The 21,195-nt window shown below is 47.5% G+C and overlaps 1 protein-coding gene across 8 annotated transcripts in view; it reads left to right on the top strand.

The window, feature by feature from the left end:
• Positions 1–2,023, top strand: part of TLE3 (TLE family member 3, transcriptional corepressor) — a 48,716-nt gene extending 46,693 nt beyond the window's left edge. For all 8 annotated transcript variants that reach the window (XM_070377356.1, XM_070377354.1, XM_070377360.1 and 5 more), the window contains exon 20: positions 4–2,023. In XM_070377356.1, coding sequence (XP_070233457.1) covers positions 4–111 — 108 coding nt within the window. In that variant the 3' untranslated portion in view covers positions 112–2,023. The remainder of the gene's footprint in view (positions 1–3) is intronic.
• The last annotated feature ends 19,172 nt before the right edge of the window (positions 2,024–21,195 follow it).

Genomic DNA, 21,195 nt, shown 5'->3' with positions numbered 1-21,195 from the left:
CAGTCTAAGGAATCCTCGTCAGTCTTGAGCTGTGACATTTCGGCGGATGACAAATATATCGTAACAGGCTCTGGTGACAAGAAGGCCACGGTTTATGAGGTCATCTACTAAGCAAGGACTGTGACGGGGCTGTCAAGCTCTGGGAGACCCCGACTCGGCTGTGCCAGGGAGACCCCGCAGACACGGAGGACAGGCAGCGAGCGGCCCAGCACCGCGCTCCGGCGGGCTGAGAGGACATGCCCGTCACGTCGGGACTCCTGTGTCTCACGGACTCCCATGGATTTCTCCCCTCCTCCTCCCATAACGATGCTGGCAGAGGCTGCACGTAGATTTGGAGGCTCATGGCTCCGGCTCTCCACATACACCCTCATGAATCTCTTTCCTTCCCCTTTCTTTTGATGTGTCCTCCTTCCCCAGCCCGGGGACACTGGAGTGTGGACCACACGTTTGTACCAGGGAGTGGGGGAGGGTTTCACGTCCCCGATTGTGCAGCGCACAAGGTTTGTGAAAAGTGTAAATAACAGACTCCTATCTCGGACTGGTCAGCGGGGGAGGAGGCCCCTTCCCACCGGCAATGCCAGCCGTGTATTTCGCCTGCTGTATTCGTAATCCACTCGTGGTGGTGGCTTTTTTTTTTAAACAGAAGTTCCCATCTGGGAAGGGGAGGCAGGGAGGGGGGCAGAATGGAGAGGGGAGTGGGAGAGGAAGAAGACTCCTGGGTGGAGGAGGGGCAGTATGGCTGGCGGCCAGGTCAGCCATCAGGTACCCCTGGGTGAGTGTGTCTCCTTGTGGACCTGGAAATCGTCTTAAGGCGTGTCAGGACCCAGCTCCAGACAGATTGACGGACAGGCAGAGCTCGAGACGGGTGCCACCCAGGCTGACGGCAGCAGAAACACAGTGAATTTTTCTGTGGCCTCCTGAGTTCCACCTGCCTCTTAGCCCTTTGGCTCCCCTCTCGGGTGTCTGAAGCTGTCTGTCTGTCTGTCTCCCCCATCCCACCCCCGCCTCCATCTCTCTTTGGTGCACACTTGGTTGTCGTGATGAGAAATGGAAGTTCAAAGGCACTCTGTCTCCAGCCCTACTTAATCTTCGGACACAACCTGAAAAGGACACAAAGGTAGAAGAACGCATAGCAACTCAGCTCAGGGAGCTACCAGAGGAAAATAGCAACTGATGTGGGTGCTTTTTTTTTTAATTTGAATAAAAGGAATTAGAAGTGATGTCCTTTCATAAAATGCCTTCTCCCCACTTTCCTGCCTCTGACCCCTTACTCTCTCCTTAGAGGGAAAATGTGTATTTAGCCTGCAGGACGGAGTCTAAGGTTGATCTCCCTGCCCCCCCACCCCAGGCAGGGCAGCGGGGAGAGGGGACTTGGGGTTGGGCTGGGGGTGCACCGTGCTGACTTCTCCTGGCTTCCTGTCTCTCTTAGGAGCCCAAACAGCTTACAGGTAGAATATCAGCTCCTGCGGGTGCCACTTTTTGGTACCAAAATGTTCTGAGGTATTAGAATTTTGTTTTTTGTTTTGGTTTTCCTTTGGTCTTTTTTTTTTTTTTTTTCTTAAGGAAAAGCTAAAGGCCGTTATGAGTCCTGGTGGTGGGCTCTCCGTGGATGTAGCATATGGAAGATAATTTTTATACTGCATTTTTATGTGTTATTTTCTAATGTGTGATCCTGTCTGGTTAGAAGGAAGGGGGGTTCCCAGTGAACCCCTCTCCAATGTTCTTGCTCCCAGGTGAGCCCCTCCACATACCTGGCTCTGGAGGCGGAAGAGAAGGGCAAGGTGGGTGCCCTAACCTTTCTGAGGCTGGGGAGGGGTGTCCAGAGTCTGTCTGTGTCTCTATTCCTCTCTCAGTCTCTCTCTCTCTGGGTCTCGGATGCTTAGCCACCACCTGTTGTTAAGGCTCTTGCCACAAGGGAAGGCGAGGGTAGAAGACAAATTGATTCCTGAAGAAAAAAAGAAAATGAAAAGTCATTGTAATGACCTGTTTTTATATTTTTAAAAGTTACTATTTAAAGGTTTGATTGTTGCGTTTTAATTCTTCCTCCTCCCCCTGCCCCACCCCAGTAGTTTATCTCCATTCTCCCTCCCCTCACGCTCCCAAGAAGAGGGGTGGGGTGCTGTCTACCCCACGTCCTGGGTGATCTCCTTTGTCATCCATAAATGTGAGCGCCTCTTTTTTTAAAGCGTTCCCATACTGCCCCCACACCCCTAGAAAGTGATCATGTGGAACAGTTAAAAAGGGAGTGTCTTCATGACCCCAGCCCTGTGCTGTCTCCCCAGTTTAAGGCAGGGTGGGGTGGGGGGGTCTCCTCAGGGCAGTTCCCAGAGGGGAAGTCCACAGTTAACACCCGTGTCCTGTGTAGCTGCCACTGCCCAACTCTTTGCGGAAAAAGATGAAATGGGATGAACTTGCGGAGAAATTGCAAAGTGTCTATGACCATCAGGACCCTGAAAACCTCTACCCTCTTTTTTTAAGCTTAACTTCAGATGCTGTGGGGCAACCCCACTTAGGAGGGGTTTACAGAGAGGAAATGGGGGCAGTGCCCTTGAGGGTGCAGGACTGGCCTGGGGTGGTGGTTCCCAGGTTCCTGGGCATCATGCAGCCATGAGCTAAATTTCCAGAATGTGGGGCTAATGTGGTTTCAAGTCCTGCCAAAGTCACTGCAAATGAGCACATAAAAACGATTGCCTGCTGTTATTTCATTCAAGAAAGGATTGAACATTTGAAAAAAGGAGTGACCATCCAGATAGAGCAGCCTTTATTCTAAGCCTCGAAAGGACAGCTGGACTGCACGTACCAGGGTCACTTAGCTGGAGCTGGGCTTCCTGTCAGGCTTGCAGAAGAGAAGCTTCCAGCATGTAGGAAGAAGGCCCGTCTGCGGCTATGTTTGGCTGACATCTCTGTCTTGTACTGGTGGCACAAACTTGAGTAAAGGAACACCCCTTTGAACCATGCTTTCCTTGCTTGTCAAAGTCTGATCATCACAGCAGAGGGCTAGCGGGCCAAATGGGGGAGTCTTTGGCCAGAACATTCTCTCTGTACCTGAGGGTTGCAGGTCCCAGTGGGTAGAAAGGAAGAATGTCTCAGAATGCTCCCCTCCACTCTTGGCTCCTGGGAGTGAAGGTCAATGTGAGGCCCATTGCTGAGAAGGGGAGACCATCTCAGAAAGGCTCTTCTACCAAGAGGTTCTCGGCACAATTGAGCATGGGGAGACGACCAAGACTCACTTCGGGCCCGGAAGCTCCCAGTGGAGGCCAGGGAGAGACACCTGACCTGTGAAAGTGCAGTTGGGAACACATCCTTCGGCTCTGAGTGCTGGTGCCTCCACCCTGCCTGTCCGCGCTGCGGCTGTCCTGACAGAAAGAAGCTCACAAGCCTCTCCACCCCGAGCCTTTCACTGCGCATGCTTGTCTTTGCCTCGCTACTGCCTCCCACCCCACCACCGCTCCCCTCCCGCACTTTCCGCTTTACGGAACCTCAGCCCCGACTCAGCCCTACTAAAGCCATATCCACTGCCGTATCCACCTCTCGCGACTCTGCAGATGATTCCTCTGCACTTGAAGGCTTGGGAGGCCTCTTCGAATCTTTGGGGAGGAACCCAAATACTGTACACACTCCAATTTCCGTCTCTAATCCCCCAAGATTGCCCCTACCTCCTCATCAACAAAGTAGCAGAAAACCTTGATACCATTTTCCTGTGGTGGTTTAGTTGCTAAGTTGTGTCTGACAGTTGCAACCCCATGGACTGTAGCCTGCCAGGTTCCTCTGTCCATGGGATTTCACAGGCACGAATACTGGAGTGGGGTTGCCATTTCCTTCTCTAGGGGATCTTCCCAACTCAAGAATCGAACCCAGGACTCCTGCATTGCAGGGGGACTCCTGCACTGCAGGCCGATTCTTTCCCAACTGAGCTACGAGGGATGTCCCATTTTCCAAGCCTTTTTCAAAGTCACCCCTTAACCATTCCTGCAAAAATCCAGGCTCATACTGATCATAGCATTTGCAACTCTTCAGTGCTCCTGTTTGCTTGTCCACACAGCTAGACTGGTTTCGCTGACTGAAGATAGTGCCCAGGACCTCATAGACTCAGGGCAGCACCAGTGAATAAAGGCTGAGCTTTCCCTGGCTTGAGGTTATCCTGATTCTCAGGGCAAGTGCACTGTCCTGAGGCTTGTCCCTGAAGCCCAGAGAAAAGGTTGGCTTTTGAGGGTCTTCCAGCTTGGTCACTCTGCCTTTGCTCAAAGCAAGATCTTTGAAACAGAGAGGGCATAGTCGTCAGAAGCCAGAGTTTCTGGCCAGAAACCAAGTTCGTGGTTTCAGGTCACATCAGATGATGTGCAAGTGTCCAGGCCATTTGTAACAATGGCAGAGCCATTCACTCTCAGGCCTCTCTGAGTCACTGCCCATCCCTATTCCCCACCCCTAGGCAGCCCCGACCCCAGCAGAGGCAGTGACCGTCCTAAATCATAGGGTCTGCACCAAGGAACAGATACAGAGAGCTGGAGGTGGAAGTGTGATCGGCAAGACTTAAATGTTAAAAACTGGCCATGGACTCTCCCATGGAGATGGGGTGTACATTTTTATAAGAACACAGTGTTGGAGAATGAACTATTTTTAATATAAAGTATAACAAACAAACATGATGAGCCTTATTTTATTTGCACGGTTGGGCATCATTTGATGTTTTTGTGACAACAGTAGGAAATGTACTCTATAAAATGTACCATACTCGTGAAGTATTTTTAAATATTACACCAAAATTGGAACTTTTGTACTTGGAGAGACGTCTGTCCTTGGCCCCTCGTTTGATAGATGGGACAGTGAAGGCCCATAAAGGCTACATAACTCACCATGAGTCACACGGCCTGAGCCGACATTGCGACTCACACCTCCCCTTCCCCTAAACCCATACCACAGCCTCCGTGAAGGAGCCGCTTAGTGGACAGGACTGAGCGGTACTGTCTCAAGGATTAGTATCTAGGGCATGAGGATTCCTGCCTCTTCTTTAAGAGGACTGGTGAGGAAATTTCTCATGGAAGAGCCATGGCCGACAAGAGTCGTGGAAACCAGTATCCTGCCTTGAGAACATTCTAGAACACACCCACCCACCTTACCCATGTTTCCATCCATTCACCAGTCACCCATTCATCCATCCATCCATCCACCCACCCACTCATCCTCTCATCTCTCCAATCATCCTTCCATCTACCCATCCATCCCACCAACATTTCTATGGAGAGACCCCAACATATGCCAGGCATGGTTCTAGGTGTTAGGATGCAAAGATCAGTAAGACATGACGCCTGCCCTCTCCACAGTGTGCTCAGCCAGCCGGGAGAAACAGTCACGTAAAGTGACAACTGCCACTTGGTGAGATGCGTGTGTGTGTGTGTGTGTGTGTGAGTCACTCAGTCCTGTCCAACTCTGTAATCCCATGGACTATAGTCCATCAGGCTCCTCTGTCCATGGGATTCCTCAGGCAAAAATACTGGAATGGGTTGCCAGTTCTGTCTAGAGGGTATCTTCCCGACCCAGGATCAAACCCAGCTCTCCCACATTGCAGGCAGCTTCTTTTACTGTCTGAGCCACCAGGGAAGCCCAAAAGGAAGGCAGATACCAGCAGGTTAATGCTAATGCCCGTAACTTGGGTGAGAAGGCACAAACCGGAAGATGCCACAGCACACAGTAGAGATGTTACCCAGGGAGTGGAGTCAGAGCAAGGCTTCTTGGAAGGAGTGAGCCGAACCAAGGCCCAAAGAACAAAGAGGTGCCATGCCCAAGGGAGGTGTGGAGCAGAGTGTTCCAGGTAGAAGGAACAGCATGTGCCAAGGCCCAGAGTAAGAGGCACATCCTCCTCCATCTCCCTCCCCCAACCCGTCTAGTTCTCCCTTTTGCCCTGATCTAGCTACACTCCAGCTTGTTGAAGTCCCCGTTCCTGCAGCCTCTCGTTGGCCAGTCGCCTCCTGTGCAGAAACTAGGCTCAGATTCAGGCCAAGCAGGCTGGTGAAACTCAGGAGAGACCTGCAGAGGCCAGGGTTCTGACCTGAGCCAGGAGGAGGAAATATTAGGGGGTGAGCTGCAGTTCAGAGGGTTGAGACTGCCTGTGTTGAGCCCCAGGCTCTAGGTCCCCACCTCAACTGACATGCAGAGACCGGGGTTCTGTGCACTGGAGCACTGGACATGACCTGGGTCGCTTATCTGGTGCATACAGTCGTGTAGGACGTTAAGCTGCACATCTGTCCCCACCAGTCCTCTGCTTGGAGCCCCTCGATGGCCCTGTGCACAGCACTATGTCTGAACTCCTTAACTGGTTTCCAGGTGCAGCCCTGTACCTCTGGAGTCACTTTTTCACACCAGTCACACACGCCTCCAATGCCCTGAGAGGCCACTTGGATTTTAGGTTACTTATGTGTTTCTCTTCCAGCCAGGAATGCCCTGCATCTTTCTTTGAACCCCTGTTCCTTCTTTAGGATTCAACTTTAGTTTCACTTCAAGGGAGCCCTTCCCTAGCCCCCAACTCCTTTAGTCTAAACTGGCTGTGTCTCCTTTGTGCTGCTGGAGTGTCTTCTGCCAGCTCTCTGGGGAACGTACTATGCATGGTGCATCATGGCTGTTAATTTAATGGTATCACCCTCTCCTGATGTCCACCTGGAAGTGAGCGGGGATTGTGTCTCGTATCTCTGGTACTCAATAGTACATGCTCAGGAAATGTTAGTTGACTGAATCAGTGAGTGTGGGATGAAGATAATAGCTATTCTTAATAGAGGACTTAGTATGTGTCTGCCACTTCTTTTTAAGCATTGTGTAATTCCAAACTCATAACTGTCCTAAGAGGTCAATGCTATTACTATATTCATTTTATAGATGATGTCGCTGAAGTTCCAAGATCACACAGCTTGTAGTATTTGTACAATACTGATGCTGGCTGGACAAATGAATGAGTAGATGGATGAATGGGTGGGTGGGTGGTGGACCATTAGGATTGATTCAGAAACTTGGAAAGAACTGACCCCACAGGTAGAGCAGGGGATGAGTGATCTCGAGATGAAGAACATAGGAAGGAGAGATGGAAGACAGAAATGTCCACTGCCTAGCTTAGGCCTTCCTCACATCCATTAGGGCATGTCTGTCAATGCCTAGAAAGCTCCACAGCGTGCTCACTCTGACCCTGACTCCGAACTCCCCTCCCAAGCAGATCAACCAGCACAGGGCTGATGGCTCAGAAGCGGGCCCTGGAGGTCTCCTGTACTACTGAGGCCAGGAGCAAGAGTGAGATGGGGCTGTGGTCTTGTCTCTCCTGGATATCACAGAGGGAAGCTACCCATGCAAGTGTTTGCTGGCAATAGCTGACAAGACTCAGAAAAAGCAGGTCTGGAATGTCCAATACTGGCAAATGAAACAGCAAGCTAATTAGGATTCCCTTTAACCATGTGGACAGACAGCCATGTTGGATAAAATCAAAGTAAAATAGGGAATTCCCTGGAGCTCCAGTGGTTAGGAATCAGCACTTTCACAGCCAGGGCCCAGGTTCAATACTCTCTGCTCAGGGAACTAAGCAAGCTGTAAGGTGCAGCCAAAAATAAAAAGCAAATAAAACAATTTTGATAGCCTATCATGAAAAAAAGGGGACTCATTTAATGTCATAGATAAAAGACTTTAAAGGTAGAGTGGGAGCTCCCAAGTTCAGAACACTACATAAATTCTAAAAAGTGGACAGAATTTTATAAAGAGGAATGGGAGGTTTTAACAAACCGCTAAGAGAAATTGGTAGATCAAGCTGAGAGAGAAATTAATATGAATATGGAAGAGTTGAACAACATAATTGAATCACAGAACCCTACAACCAACTATTGAAGAACACAGCTAGAAGATCTAGTTTCATCAGTCAAAAGAAATAAAGATATTTCACAAAATTCAACATTCATGATTTTCCTTAATGTACCAAACAAGGAATAAAAGAAAATATCTTTAATCCTATGATGGACAGCTAAACCAGATGAGCAGCAACCCAATAATAGATAAAAATTAAGTTTTAGAACCATGATTTCAAAGTCAGCAACATAACAAGAATCCTCTTATGACTGTTTCTATTCAACATTGGGCTGGAGGCTCTACCAGCCTCCAGCTGGACAAAATAAAACAATAAAAAAAAAATGAATGCAATGATTGAAATGGAAGAAAAACTATGATTATTTATGGATAGTATGACTATATATGTAGAAAATATGCAATTAAATAAGAGAGCTTAACCACATTGCTAGATCTGAAATCAATATTCATTAATCAATAGCATTCCTATTCATAAGCAATAACCAATTTCAAAGCATAATGTAAAGAAATAAAAATGCTTTTACAAATAGCAACAAATATGACCTATGAGTAAAACTAAGTAAAACTACACAAGACGTTTTTGAAGAAAAACATTAAATGTTACAGAAAAATGTTGCAGGTCTTTTTTAAAAGACCTGTGCAGATCATAAGCTATACCATATTCATTGATAAGGAAATTCAGTATCATTTTTAAAGCTCTCTTTCCCAGCAATCAATTTATAATATCAAACAAAACCCAAAGAGAATGATTTCTATGTAATTTGAAAAGCTAATACTAATATTTATCTGAAGAATAAAGGACTCAAAATAGCAACTATAATTGTGAAGAGGAAAAAGAAAGGAGAGCTTGTCCTCCAGATAGCAAGACTTGTTAGGGACTCAAGGCTACAGTCGGCAGGCAAATATGCTCTTGGTGCACGCATAGACAAATGGGCCAATGGAACAAAACAGAGTCTATAAGTAAGTCTCCACAGAGATGAAAGGTGACTATGGCCTAGGCGCCACTATGTATCACTGAAGAAAAGGGCTTTTAGCAAACAGCTCTGGGACAATGGACAAATAGACCATCTTTATGGAGGGGAAGTGGACCTCTGCCTTACTCAGCGTACACAAAGAAATTCAGGCGGGATTAAAATCCTTAAACGTTTAGAAATCTGAGTAGGGAAAGGATCATTGAACAAAATACAGAAATTGAGAGCTATAAAGAAAAAATTGGAGGTCAATTTGACTGTATTAAAATTTAAAACACCTGTACCACAAAAGATGCCATCAAGTTGCAAAGCACGGAAAACTACAAATGTGACACCAATAACTGCCACAGAAATAGTAACTGGAATAGGTAAAGAATTCTTCCAAATTGGCACATAGAAGTAAACAACCCAGAAAAACGGGAAGAACACAGACGATGCACAGGAGAAGCACAAACGGCCAGGAAGCAGGTGAAAATGCCCCAGCCTCACTAGTCCTCAGGGAAATGCAAACCCAAAAGCCAAAGCAAAAGAGAACAACTCGTTCCCGTTGGATTGGCAAGTTTTGCGTTTAGGAACATGCAGCTTCCATGAGGATGTGGAATGACTAGTATCGTCAGACACTGTGGGAGCATAACTGGGTCACCCACTTCACAGAGCATTTGGCAACAGCAAAGTAGAAGCAACACAACTCTATGACCTGATAATTCTGCTTCCAAGTACACACGCTGGAGAAGCTCTTACACAAAGAGATACATGCAGAGATTTTTCATGGCCCCATTGTTCGAAGCAGCAAAAGTAACTGTAAATAACCAGTAATGCAATAACGCATTATTGGAAGAATGAATAAAGAAAAATCTATACATTTTTGTATAAAGAAATTGTATGGAGGCTTTAAAATGTATGAGCTAGATCTGCATGCATCAACTTGGATAAATTTCAAAAACACAATGTTGTGTGAAAAGAGCAAGTTGCAAAAGGAAATATATGATATGATACTATTTATGTCAAATATAAATCCACACAAAACAATTCTAAATTTGAGTATACACATCAAACGCAAGTGGAAAGAACACAGCCTGCCACCAAGATGTTGGTATCTGTGAGGAGGAAAGGAAGGGAGAGGAAGGTGGGAGTTTGGCTCTATCCATCATCACATTCTGTTACCTTTAAAAAAAAATCCGAAGAAAATCTCAAAATATTCACATTTAAAAAATCTATGTGGTTGGACTTCTCTGGCAGTGCAGTAGATAAGAATCCACCTACCAATGAAGGAGCCGTGGATTTGATCCCTGGTCCAGGAAGATTCCACAAGCAGCTAAGCCCATGCACCACACCTACTGAGCCTGTGCTGTAGAGACCGGGATTGTAGCTACTGAAGCCACATGTCCTAGATCCTGTGCTTCGCAATAAGAGAAGCCACCGCAGTGAGAAGACCTTGCACCACGGCAAAAAGCGTCCCCTGCTCACCACAACTGGTACATAGCCATTTTAAAAAATCTATGTGGTAGTTTTAGTAGTATCAATTGGAAAAGACCCTGATGCTGGGAGGGATTGGGGGCAGGAGGAGAAGGGGACAACAGAGGATGAGATGGCTGGATGGCATCACCGACTCAATGCGCATGAGTTTGGGTGAACTCCGGGAGTTGGTGATGAACAGGGAGGCCTGGCGTGCTGTGAGTCACGGGGTCACAAAGAGTCGGACACGAATGAGCGACTGAACTGAACTGAATATCTCCTATATGTTTGAAATATTTCATAATTGAAGACTAAAGAAAGAAAGCCAGAAAAATCAGGCCTTGATAAGGATCACCATCGTTTCTGGTGACTAGGAGGGGAACTTTGGGTGTGGGGATAGGTGCACATGCCCAGAGGCAGAGGAGCACAGCCCCAAGCTCACCATGTCACCTTGGCTATGTCACCAGACCTCCCCAGATCTTGGTCTTATCTATGCAGTCATGCTTGAAGGCTGGGTGAGCAATCCCTGGATCTTCTCCAGCCTAAATTTTTTGTGATTCTAATGATTCTGTAGATTGCATGGGCAACTATCTCATGCAGAGACATCATGGATTGAATCCATTTGGCTTTTTATTAGGAAACATGCCAAACATACAAAAATAGAGAAAACAGTATCATGAATCTCCATATACTTATCATCCAGCATCAACAGTTATCAGCTCAGGGTTAACCTTGTTTTATCCCTATACTCCTTCTATTTATACATGACCACTGGAATATTATGCAGCAAATCCCAGACATTTCATCATTTAACTAGTAAACATTTCAATATCTCCAAAAAGTAAAATCTATTTTAAAAATATAGCTGTGATATTCATACCACTAAGCCACCCCAAAAATTAACAGTAATATTCAATGTCATCAAAGGCCCACTCTGTATTTGAATTTCCTCAATTGCCTCATGATTTTTTTTAAAACATTGTATATATGAATTAGGATCCCAAATAAAGTCCATACAAAGTGGTTATAATTGATATGTCTTATAGGCTCCTTCTTCATATTTCAGTGTCTCTCTCTCTCTCTGACATTCCTGCACATACATACACACATTAATGTATTGAAGAAACAAAATTATTTGTCCCCAAAGCTTCTCATAGTCTGAATTGTGCTGATCACTAAATTGTAGTTAGATCTTGGAGCCTGATTAGATCCAGATTTCATTGGGAGTTGGGGGGGCCGAGGAACAGCAAGAGTATCTCATTGACCCATTAGGAGGCACGTACTATCTAGATGTTTCTCTTTCTGTATGACAGCAGGCATGGATGATCATTGTCTAGATGCATGAATTCATTAGGGGTACAAAATGTGGTATTTTATTACTCCTTCATCTATTTGCTTGGATACTGCTATAAAAAGAAACCACCCCTCATGAACCATTTGGTTATCTTAAGGTAGAGTTTAAATGCAAGATAAATGCCTACTTATTTTACTTTATTTTTCAGTTTTCAAAGTAATAAGCTAGTTTCCTAGTATTCTCAAAGATTTTCTTCTTTTAAAATATCACTTTTAACTTGTGGATTTGTAAATATTTGATACATTTCAGTCAAATGGAGTTATCCTTGAAAGTGAAAGTTGCTCAGTCATGTCTGACTCTTTGCAACCCCATGGACTATATAGTCCATGGAATTCTTCAGGCCAGAATACTGGAGTGGGTAGCCTTTCCCTTCTCCAGGGGATCTTCCCTACCCAGGGATCAAAACAAGGTCTCCTGCATTGCAGGCGGATTCATTATCAACTGAGCTATCCTTATTGCTTCTCAAATCATCCTATTTTAGACAACTTCTTGAAGATACCTTCTGAGTCTTTTCGATATGCCTGTGGTAGTCTTTTGGAGAAGGCGATGGCACCCCACTCCAGTACTCTTGCCTGGAAAATCCCATGGATGGAGGAGCCTGGTAGGCTGTAGTCCATGAGGTCACTAAGAATCGGACACGACTGAACGACTTCACTTTCACTTTTCACTTTCATGCATTGGAGAAGGAAATGGCAACCCATCCCAGTGTTCTTGCCTGGAGAATCCCAGGGACGGGGGAGCCTGGTGGGCTGCCGTCTATGGGGTCGCACAGAGTCGGACACGACTGAAGTGACTTAGCAGCAGCAGCAGTGGTAGTCTTTGATAGCTTCATTGCTTACTGGTACAACATTCTCATCTTGTACATTTTCTGTCTGAAATCTGGAGCCAGCCATTCCTCCAAGAAGCCCTAGTTCCTTTTAGTGGGAAGTAGTATTTAGAAGCCATACTGGGAGTTAGCTTGATGCTAATGGATTGGTCACTGTATTTAGCTCTTTCCCGTAGCAGAGATAGGATATGTGTGTGTTTGTATATTTGTTAAAGATAAAATACATCATGAAATCTACTGATAGCTTTTCAAGTATAGTTAATTTACAATGTTGTACCATTCAAGTGTATAGCAAAATGACTCAGCTATATACATGAATTTTATATATATATATATATATATATATATATATATATATATATAAAACCTCAATAGCTTTGTTCATAGTGATGCTTCCTAAGGTCCACTTGACTTCCCATTCCAGGATATCTGGCTCTAGGTGACTAATCACACCATCGTGATTATCTGGGTCATGAAGATCTTTTTTGTACAGTTCTTCTGTATATTCTTGCCATCTCTTCTTAATATCTTCTGCTTCTGTTAGGTCCATACCATTTCTGTCCTTTATCAAGCCCATCTTTGCATGAAATGTTCTCTTGGTATCTCTAATTTTCTTGAAGAGATCTCTAGTCTTTCCCATTCTATTGTTTTCCTCTATTTCTTTGCACTGATCACCGAGGAAGACTTTCTTATCTCTCCTTGCTATTCTTTGGAATTCTGCATTCAGATGGGTATATCTTTCCTTTTCTCCTTTGCTCTTCACATCTCTTCTTTTCACAGCTATTTGTAAGGCCTCCTCAGACAGTTTGCTTTTTTGCATTTCTTTTTCTTGGGGATGGTCTTGACCCCTGTCTCCTGTACAATGTCATGAACTTCTGTCCATAGTTCATCAGACAATCAATCAGATCTAGTCCCTTAAATCTACTTCTCACTTCCACTGTATAATCATGAGGGATTTGATTTAGGTCATACCTGAATGGTCTAGTGGTTTTCCCTACTTTCTTCAATTTAAGTCTGAATTTGGCAATAAGGAGTTCATGATCTGAGCCACAGTCAGCTCCTGGTCTTGTGTTTGCTGACTGTATAGAGCTTCTCCACTTTTGGCTGCAAAGAATATAATCAATCTGATTTCAGTGTTGACCATCTGGTGATGTCCATGTGTAGAGTTTTCTCTTGTGTTGTTGGAAGAGGGTGTTGCTATGACCAGTGTGTTCTCTTGGCAAAACTCTGTCACCCTTTCCCTGCTTCACTCTGTACTCCAAGGCCAAATTTGCTTGTTACTCCAGGTGTTTCTTGACTTCCTACTTTTGCATTCCAGTCCCCTATAATGAAAAGAACATCTTTTTGGGGTGTTAGTTCTAGAAGGTCTTGTAGGTCTTCATAGAACCATTCAACTTCAGCTTCTTCAGCGTTACAGTTTGGGACATAGACTTGGATTACTGTGATATTGAATGGTTTGCCTTGGAAACGAACACCTGACCTGCCTCTTGAGAAATCCGTATGCAGGTCAGGAAGCAACAGTTAGAACTGGACATGGAACAACAGACTGGTTCCAAATAGGAAAAAGAGTATGTCAAGGCTGTATATTGTCACACTGCTTATTTAACTCATATGCAGAGTACATCATGAGAAACGCTGGGTTGGATGAAGCACAAGCTGGAATTAAGATTGCCAGGAGAGATATCAATAACCTCAGATATGCAGATGACACCATCTTTATTACAGAAAGCAAAGAAGAACTAAAGAGTCTCTTGATGAAAGTGAAAGCGGAGAGTGAAAAAGTTGGCTTAAAGCTCAACATTCAGAAAACTAAGATCACGGCATCTGGTCCCATCACTTCATGGTAAGTAGATGGGGAAACAGTGGAAACAGTGGCTGACTTTTTTTTGCGGGGGTGGGGGGGCGGTCCAAAATCACTGCAGATGGTGATTGCAGCCATGAAATTAAAAGACACTTGCTCCTTGAAAGAAAAGTTATGACCAACCTAGACAGCATATTAAAAAGCAGAGACATTACTTTGCCAACAAAGGTCCGTCTAGTCGAGGCTATGGTTTTTCCAGTAGTCATGTATGGATGTGAAAGCTGGTCTATAAAGAAAGCTGAGCACCAAAGAATTGATGCTTTTGAACTATGGTTTTGGAGAAGACTCTTGAGAGTCCCTTGGACTGCAAGGAGATCCAACCAGTCCATCCTAAGGAGATTAGTCCTGGGTGTTCATTGGAAGGACTGATGTTGAAGCTGAAACTCCAATACTTTGGCCACCTGATGCAAAGAACTGACTCATTTGAAAAGACCCTGATGCTGGGAAAGATTGAAGGCAGGAGAAGAAGGGGGCGACAGAGGATGAGACAATTGGATGGCATCACTGACTCTATGGACATGAGTTTGAGTAAATTCCAGGAGTTGGTGATGGACAGGAAGGCCTGGCGTGCTGCAGTCCATGGGGTCACAAAGAGTCGGACATGACTGAGTGAACTGAACTAAACTGATATAGATATATAATATGTATTATATATTTTTTCTCAGATTCTTTTCCAATACAAGTTATTACAAGATATTGATATGATTCCCTATCTACTGATACTTCAAATTCAGGGTTGTAGGTTTTTACTTAACCTCATTGATCTTCTACCTGAATTTCCTTTCAAAGTAGATTAAATTCTGAGTGGTTTACATCTAAGTAATTATGATGTTGAAATCCTTCTCTTGTTCTCCATGTGTCGCTTGCCTCATTCTCCAACCTGACTGTCAACTTTCTGAGGGTACAGATCAAATCTGGTTTGCTCTATACTCCTGGCTCCTAACAGAGTACATGTCCCATGATACGTGCTTAGTAAATAGTTACCAAATGCCTGAAGGAACCATGCTTTCAACATAAAGTTCCCTCTCCTTAAATAGAGAAGTAGAGTGAATGGAAACTGAAAACTAGCTCAGAACTTTAAGCCAAGCCAATCCACCCACCGACTGATTGAATAGATACACAGACAGAGCATAGCCAGTGTCAGAGGCTAGGGACTGACATGGAGTACAAAGAGAATTGTTCATGCTTGAAGCAGTGCACTCATCAGTGGGGAAACCAAACTTGAACAATTAGAGCAGTTATAAAACCGTGTTATTAATAAGTAGTATGGACAGCATATTATGGGCGTGAGGAGGATCAGGCAGCTCTAAGAGGGTCAGAACGGGATATCCATAAAGGAGATCACATTTGTCCCAAGTATTTAAGGATGAACAGGAGTTGTGGGTTGAGAGAAAGCAAGGCATTTTAGACACACTGGCCCTTGAATGGCCTGCCCCTCTGTAGTGATGAGCTAGTTTGCTCCTGGATGGCTAAAGGTTTTACAGATCCCTTATGCTGGGGCTGGAGGCTACTCTTTGGAGCAATGGTCCCCAACCTTTTTGGCACCAGGGACAAGTTTTCCCCACCCTGGGGTTGTGGTGGTTTCCAGATGATCCAAGCACGTACATTTATTGTGCACTTTATTTCTATTACATCAGCTCCATCTCAGATGATCCGGCATTAGGTCCCAGAGGTTGGCGACCGCTGCCGGGAGGACCCTCAGTATCTCCCATGAGGGGGCTATAGGAGGGCAGGCACAAAGTATGAGGGAGGAAGGAGGAAGAGAGGGAGCCCACAGGCCTGAGTCACTTTGGAGAGCACAGCAGAGAGGCGGCCCTCTCTGCAGAGCACTATTTGGAAACCAGCGCCAAGTGCTGTGCATGCATGATGTAGATCAGCGTGTCAATGAAAGTTATTTGCATTTAAGCTTGTTTGGGGACATACTCCCTAGTCCCTGGGAAGCCCCAAGGACCGATGTTACCAGTTGGCTCACTTTTATCAGGGTGTAATACCTGCCTTTGACCCTGCTGGCCCGGTTCCAGGACCTACAGCTGTCAGGCCTCCGAGCCCTGCCCCAACATGGGCAGAGCTACACTGCTGATGCAGCACCCTCTGAACCCAAGGGTCAAGGAATTGCAGTCATTTGTAAATTATCATCTGGTGATTGGTGCCCTGGTTTACTAAAACTCACCAGGCAGGGAGTTACTTCGTAGTTATTCTTTAAAAAAATTCACTTTTAAAGCTTAAATATAAGCATTTAAGAAAGAAGCTTTATATCATTCTCCTAAATGGGACAGAGGAGCCTGGTGGGCTGCAGTCCATGGGGTCACGAAGAGTCGGACACGACTGAGTGATTTCCCTTTCACTTTTCACTTTCATGCATTGGAGGAGGAAAAGACAACCCACTCCAGTGTTCTTGCCTGGAGAATCCCAGGGATGGCGGAGCCTGGTGGGCTGCTGTCTTTAAAGTCACACAGAGTCCGACACGACTGAAGTGACTTAGCAGCAGCAGCAGCAGCAAATGGGTATCACTCATCTTTTTAAAAAGGTCTCCATACTACTAAGTGTAATGTCAATAAATCTAACCACACCTCTCTTCTAGTCCTCCTGACTCCCTCTTTGTTACTTGAAAGGGACATGGGGCAGTGTTTGAGAGGTGCTAAGGACTCATCAGCATCCTCGAGAATTAGAAAGAGAAAACTTTCTTGCTCTGTGGGCAATGATTTTCTTTTTCTTTTGATTGAAGTATAGCTGACTTACAATGTTGTGCTAATTTCTGCTATACAGCAAAGTGACTCAATTATACACATATATACATTCCTTCCTTATATTCTTTTTCATTATGGTTTATGCCAGGAGATTGCCTATCGTTGGCAATGATTTTCAATGCGTCTTCACCTTGCTTAAAAAGAATCCTCCCCCAACCAGATCAAGTCCATGACTCCCATGACAGATGGAAAAACTGAGGCCCCAAGAGCACAAGTGACTTGGAATGGAAGTTCCACAGAACACTGGACTCTCTGTGTCCCTCACGCAGCCCCAGTCAAGACTGAAACTAAAACCTAGGTTTCTTGACTCTGCGTGTCTTTTGTATCGCAGGCTCCCCGACCACGTGCCCCACCTCCAACACCTCTCCTCAGCTTCCTCTTTTGGTTCTACTTGGGGAATTCCAGGGACTGCTTTCCGGGCAGGGTGATGTGGTCCTGCCTGGACCTCGCTCTTGTACCATGTCGCCAAGGTTCCCCGGTGGCTGACCACTCAGGGTCGAGGTGGCCTGACATGGGACGTGGAGAGGGAAGGCGGCAGCCCCATCTTCTCTGTCTCTGGCCTCAGCAGTCAGCAGCTCCAAGCCTCACCCTGGGCCATCAGCCCTGCCCTGTCTGACCCGCCTGGGAGCCAGAGAGGCAGCACAGAGCGGGCTTGTCAGCCATGGACTGAGTGGCCCTCATGGCTGCAGGAGAGGTCTGGACTGGCAGAAGCGGGGTTCCTACCCCTTCAGCTCCCCTCCCTCCCTCTTCACTCTCACAGTGACCTCTGTCCCAGCCTGTGGGCTTGGTTGTGTGCTCTCCTGAGCCAGTCTTTGTGAGGCAGCCACCGCGTCAGCTCCTGTTTGGGCCCCTCATCCACATTCAAGCTTCTATCCAGTCAGCCCTGAGACTCCGGAAAGGCACAGGACCCGGCCACTGCTCACCAGTTGCTACTGGGATTGCAGGTGGGAAACAGACCTCTCCCCAGGTGACCCCAGCATTCCCTGGTCAGTGCTCCAAGGGGACTAGCACAGGGCTGGGGGTGGGATGAGAATCCAGAGGAGGGGCACTCAGCTGGCTCCGACGTCAGGATGGCCTCCTGGAGGTTGGGAGGCCTATGCTGGGCTCTGAGGCACCAGTGGGATGAGGAAGGCCAAAGGAAGGGGGCAGAGATGTGGAACAGCACGTACAAAGGCCCTGGGGCGGTGGAGAAAGATGAGGCTCAAGGGAGAACACCTGCGGGGCTGTCAGATGTATCCTGGAGGAAGCAAGGAACCACTGTGTATGTGCGTGCTCAGTCAGTCATGTCTGACTCTTTGCAACCCCATGGACTATAGCCCACCAGGCTCCTTTGTCCATGGAATATTCCAGGCAATATTACTGACATGGGTTGCCATGCCCTCTTCCAGGGGATCTTCCCGACCCAGGGATCAAACCTGCTGCCTCCTGTGTCCCCTGCATGGCAGGCAGTTTCCTTACCACTGAGACATCTGGGAAGCCCCCAAGGAGCTGCTGACAGTTTAGCAAATGAGACTTGTGGTGGGATTCAGGCATGAGCTCTAGCTGTGGTATTGTGCTACCCATGGTGACCATGGCCTTAGAGCTTAGCATAGCTGGAAAACGTGCTGAACAAGTAACAGAGTAACTGGGACATGAGAGCCCTGAGCTCTCTTTCCCCCACCCCACCCCTACTCCACAGGGGCTCAGAATGGAGACTTTTCCAGATAGGGGACTCACTCATCTGCAAGTCCAATAGACAGGTTCCTGTTTCCTGGTGCTGACAGACCTGGAGGCCTGGTGTTCTGGGGTGACACTGCTGCCCCTAAAAAGGCAGCCCTGTCCTGTCCCCCTCCCCCGCCTTATGGCGACACATGCCCAGGCCATGGCCTGTCTCATCCTCCTAGTCCCTCTGAGTCACCCTGCCCAGAGCCCACCACTGTCTGATCCGCTGCCTGCTGACTGATGGCCATTTCACTGCCCCACCTCATGCCCCTAGCGTCCTTGCCCTGTGGCTGGTGTCCCATGCATTGCCCCTGGGGCCCCTCCTGTCACCACCTTTGACCATTTCAGGTCTCAAGCCTAAGTCTGGCCTCTCCCCCTCCCCGGAGTCCAGAGGGCTAGGGGCCCAACTTTCCAGCTTTCCTCTCTGCACAGTTCCTAGGAGAGCGAAACAGATGAGGTTTGCCTTCCTGTGTGTCATCTCTCATGGGTCTGGGCCTCAGTTTACCCATCAGGAGCACGGGGGCAAAAGTGAGATGTTCCAGTATCACCCTCTGCCATGGGCGGGCACAAACCCAGAAGAGCCGGTACCGTCGCCTCCCCACATCCCCCATTCCAGATGTTGGCTTTCTGGGCCGCGTTGTCTGCGGGGAGGGCAGCTTCCTCAGCGATCGCGGTGCGGTCGCGGCCCCAGCCCAGGGGCAGCCCAAGTCAGCAGTTCGCCGCCGCCCCGCCGCGTGGTCCGCCGGCAGCACCTCGCCCCTCGGGCGGCCCCCGCGCCGAGCAGATGGCAGGGGAGGCGAGCGGCCGCGTCAGCTGCTGTTATCTCTCGCTGATGACACGGAGTGTAAATTCTGTTGGCAACACTCCCTCCTGCCTCTGCATGCCACCAGCTTTAATCACTGTAATTGAGTTATAATGAATGATTGTGTGTTCGCATTGTCTGAGCCAGGCGCAACCCAAGCGAGCGGGAGCGTGGGGCCGGCCCGCCGGGGTAGGGGGGTTCCTCCCTGACAGGGGAGGGGGGGACCTCGCCCCTCCGCTGCCGGGGGCTCCCTTCCCACACCGCACTCCCACCCCCATCCCTAGCATGGAGGCGGCCACGCATCACAGCGGGGAGCAGGTTGATTTTTCACTCTATTATTTTCGAATGACAATGAATTCAGGAAACACTGTGGAATATTTGGAAAACTCGGATAAGCCAGAAGAAAAGTAAAGAAAGAAAAGGAGTCGCTGAAATCCTGCCCCTCAGTGATAACCTCCCCTGCCGCACCCAGTCCATTCCCCTCTCCACCTCCCCACTCCTGCTGCTGCTGCTGCTGCTAAGTCACTTCAGTCGTGTCCGACTCTGTGCGACCCCATAGACGGCAGCCCACCAGGCTCCCCCGTCCCTGGGATTCTCCAGGCAAGAATACTGGAGTGGGGTGCCATTGCCTTCTCCTCCCCACCCCTACCTCCACTTAAATTTTGGTGAAGATTCTTTCAGGCTTTTACAGGTAAGTAGTTACAGCTGTCGGAGAAGGCAATGGCACCCGACTCCAGTACTCCTGCCTGGAAAATCCCATGGATGGAGGAGCCTGGTAGGCTGCAGTCCACGGGGTCGCTGAGTCGCATCCCTTTTCACTTTTCACTTTCATCCACTGGAGAAGGAAGTGGCAACCCACTCCAGTGTTCTTGCCTGGAGAAGCCCAAGGACGGGGGAGCTTAGTGGGCTGCCGTCTGTGGGGTCACACAGAGTCGGACACGACTGAAGTGACTTAGCAGCAGCAGTTACAGCTGTGGCCTGCTTCCCCCATCACAGTGCTGTTGACATCTGTGCTGAGTGATTCCTTATGAGTCTGGCCTCACTCACCTCTACCAGCAGCTCCCAGAGGCAGTGCCTTATTACCCCGTTTCACAGAGGACGCAGCTGAGGCTCAGACAACTCAAAGACCTTCCCAAACGCAAGGAGCTAGTAAGTGGGCTGCCTTGTTTCAAACCCTGGTGCGGCTGATTCTGTTGGCACCCTGCTAAATATGCAAATAAAATGAAGTCACTCAATTGTGTCCCACTCTTTGTGACTCCATGGGCTATACAGTCCATGGCATTCTCCTGGCCAGGATACTGGAGTGAGTAGCCTATCCCTTCTCCAGCAAATCTTCCCGACCCAGGGATTGAACCAAGGTCTCCTGCATTGCAGGCAGATTCTTTACCAGCTGAGCTACCAGGGAATCCCTGGCAAATTAAATGAATGGATTTTAAACATCCCTCTCTCTACACTTTCCCTAACCCCTGGGGCCCAAGAGAAAAGCAAAACTGGCTCTGGAACTTTAAAGCTCTTTCTTATTCCCACATGACGGCATTCAGCAGGGGAAAGTGAGTGCTGGAACCAGATCTCTTCTGGAAAAACAGCCGCCACGCCCCTCAATGGGCGGGTGGGGGTCACTTGGGACCTGTGACCTCCCAGATTC

This window comes from Bos mutus, chromosome 10 (genome assembly GCF_027580195.1).
Source record: "Bos mutus isolate GX-2022 chromosome 10, NWIPB_WYAK_1.1, whole genome shotgun sequence".
Lineage (NCBI taxonomy): Eukaryota > Metazoa > Chordata > Mammalia > Artiodactyla > Bovidae > Bos > Bos mutus.
Note: the sequence above shows the minus strand (reverse complement) of the source record. Positions and strands in the feature narration are given on the sequence as shown.